Raw genomic sequence first — 511 nt, 5'->3', positions numbered from 1 at the left:
TTAGGGCCGTTCTTAACCGGGATCGCGATCCAGCCCTTGATCGTCTCGCATCGTGGTCACCACCTGTCGCATGACCGAGCGTTCGTGGCTTGAGCAACTTGAATGTAGCCACTTCAGCGAATACTTAGAAATCACTATACCACACAAGCTGATGGGTAACCTTTTCGTCTAGGGTCCACTCTTTCAGTTGGCACAGATGGTTAAACTGGTGACTCCATTTCAGCCAGTCTTGTGCGGTTACACCGCTAAACCTTGGTAACGTGATTTTCGCGTATTTCCTCTCGGTGATGGCCGTTTCCTCGTGGGTAGTAACCTGGAAGGTCACACCGTTTGTTGTCTCACTCATGTTGTTACTACAGCACTCAAAGTTCTTGCTTCCACGTCTCTTCTCACTCCAAACTCTTTATTTGACTTAACTCAAGGTGATGTGCCATTGGGTCGCAGCGGGTCGCTTGGAGGTCTCGTCAGCGTAGCCTTGGCTTGCAGAGGTCACTTACTGGTTCACGAGTAA

General features: G+C 49.9%; 1 protein-coding gene across 1 annotated transcript; it reads right to left on the bottom strand.

Annotated features, from left to right (window-relative positions):
• Positions 1–168: 168 nt before the first annotated feature.
• Positions 169–346, bottom strand: PPTG_21357 (hypothetical protein; the record flags this gene model as incomplete). Its single annotated transcript, XM_008896610.1, has 2 exons — positions 169–180; positions 242–346. 2 exons carry the CDS (start codon positions 344–346, stop codon positions 169–171), a joined length of 117 nt encoding a protein of 38 aa, XP_008894858.1.
• Between the last annotated feature and the right edge of the window lie 165 nt (positions 347–511).

This window comes from Phytophthora parasitica (genome assembly GCF_000247585.1).
Source record: "Phytophthora parasitica INRA-310 unplaced genomic scaffold supercont2.4, whole genome shotgun sequence".
Lineage (NCBI taxonomy): Eukaryota > Oomycota > Peronosporomycetes > Peronosporales > Peronosporaceae > Phytophthora > Phytophthora nicotianae.
The sequence above is the reverse complement of the archived record's forward strand: the minus strand, read 5'-3'. Positions and strand labels throughout refer to the sequence as shown.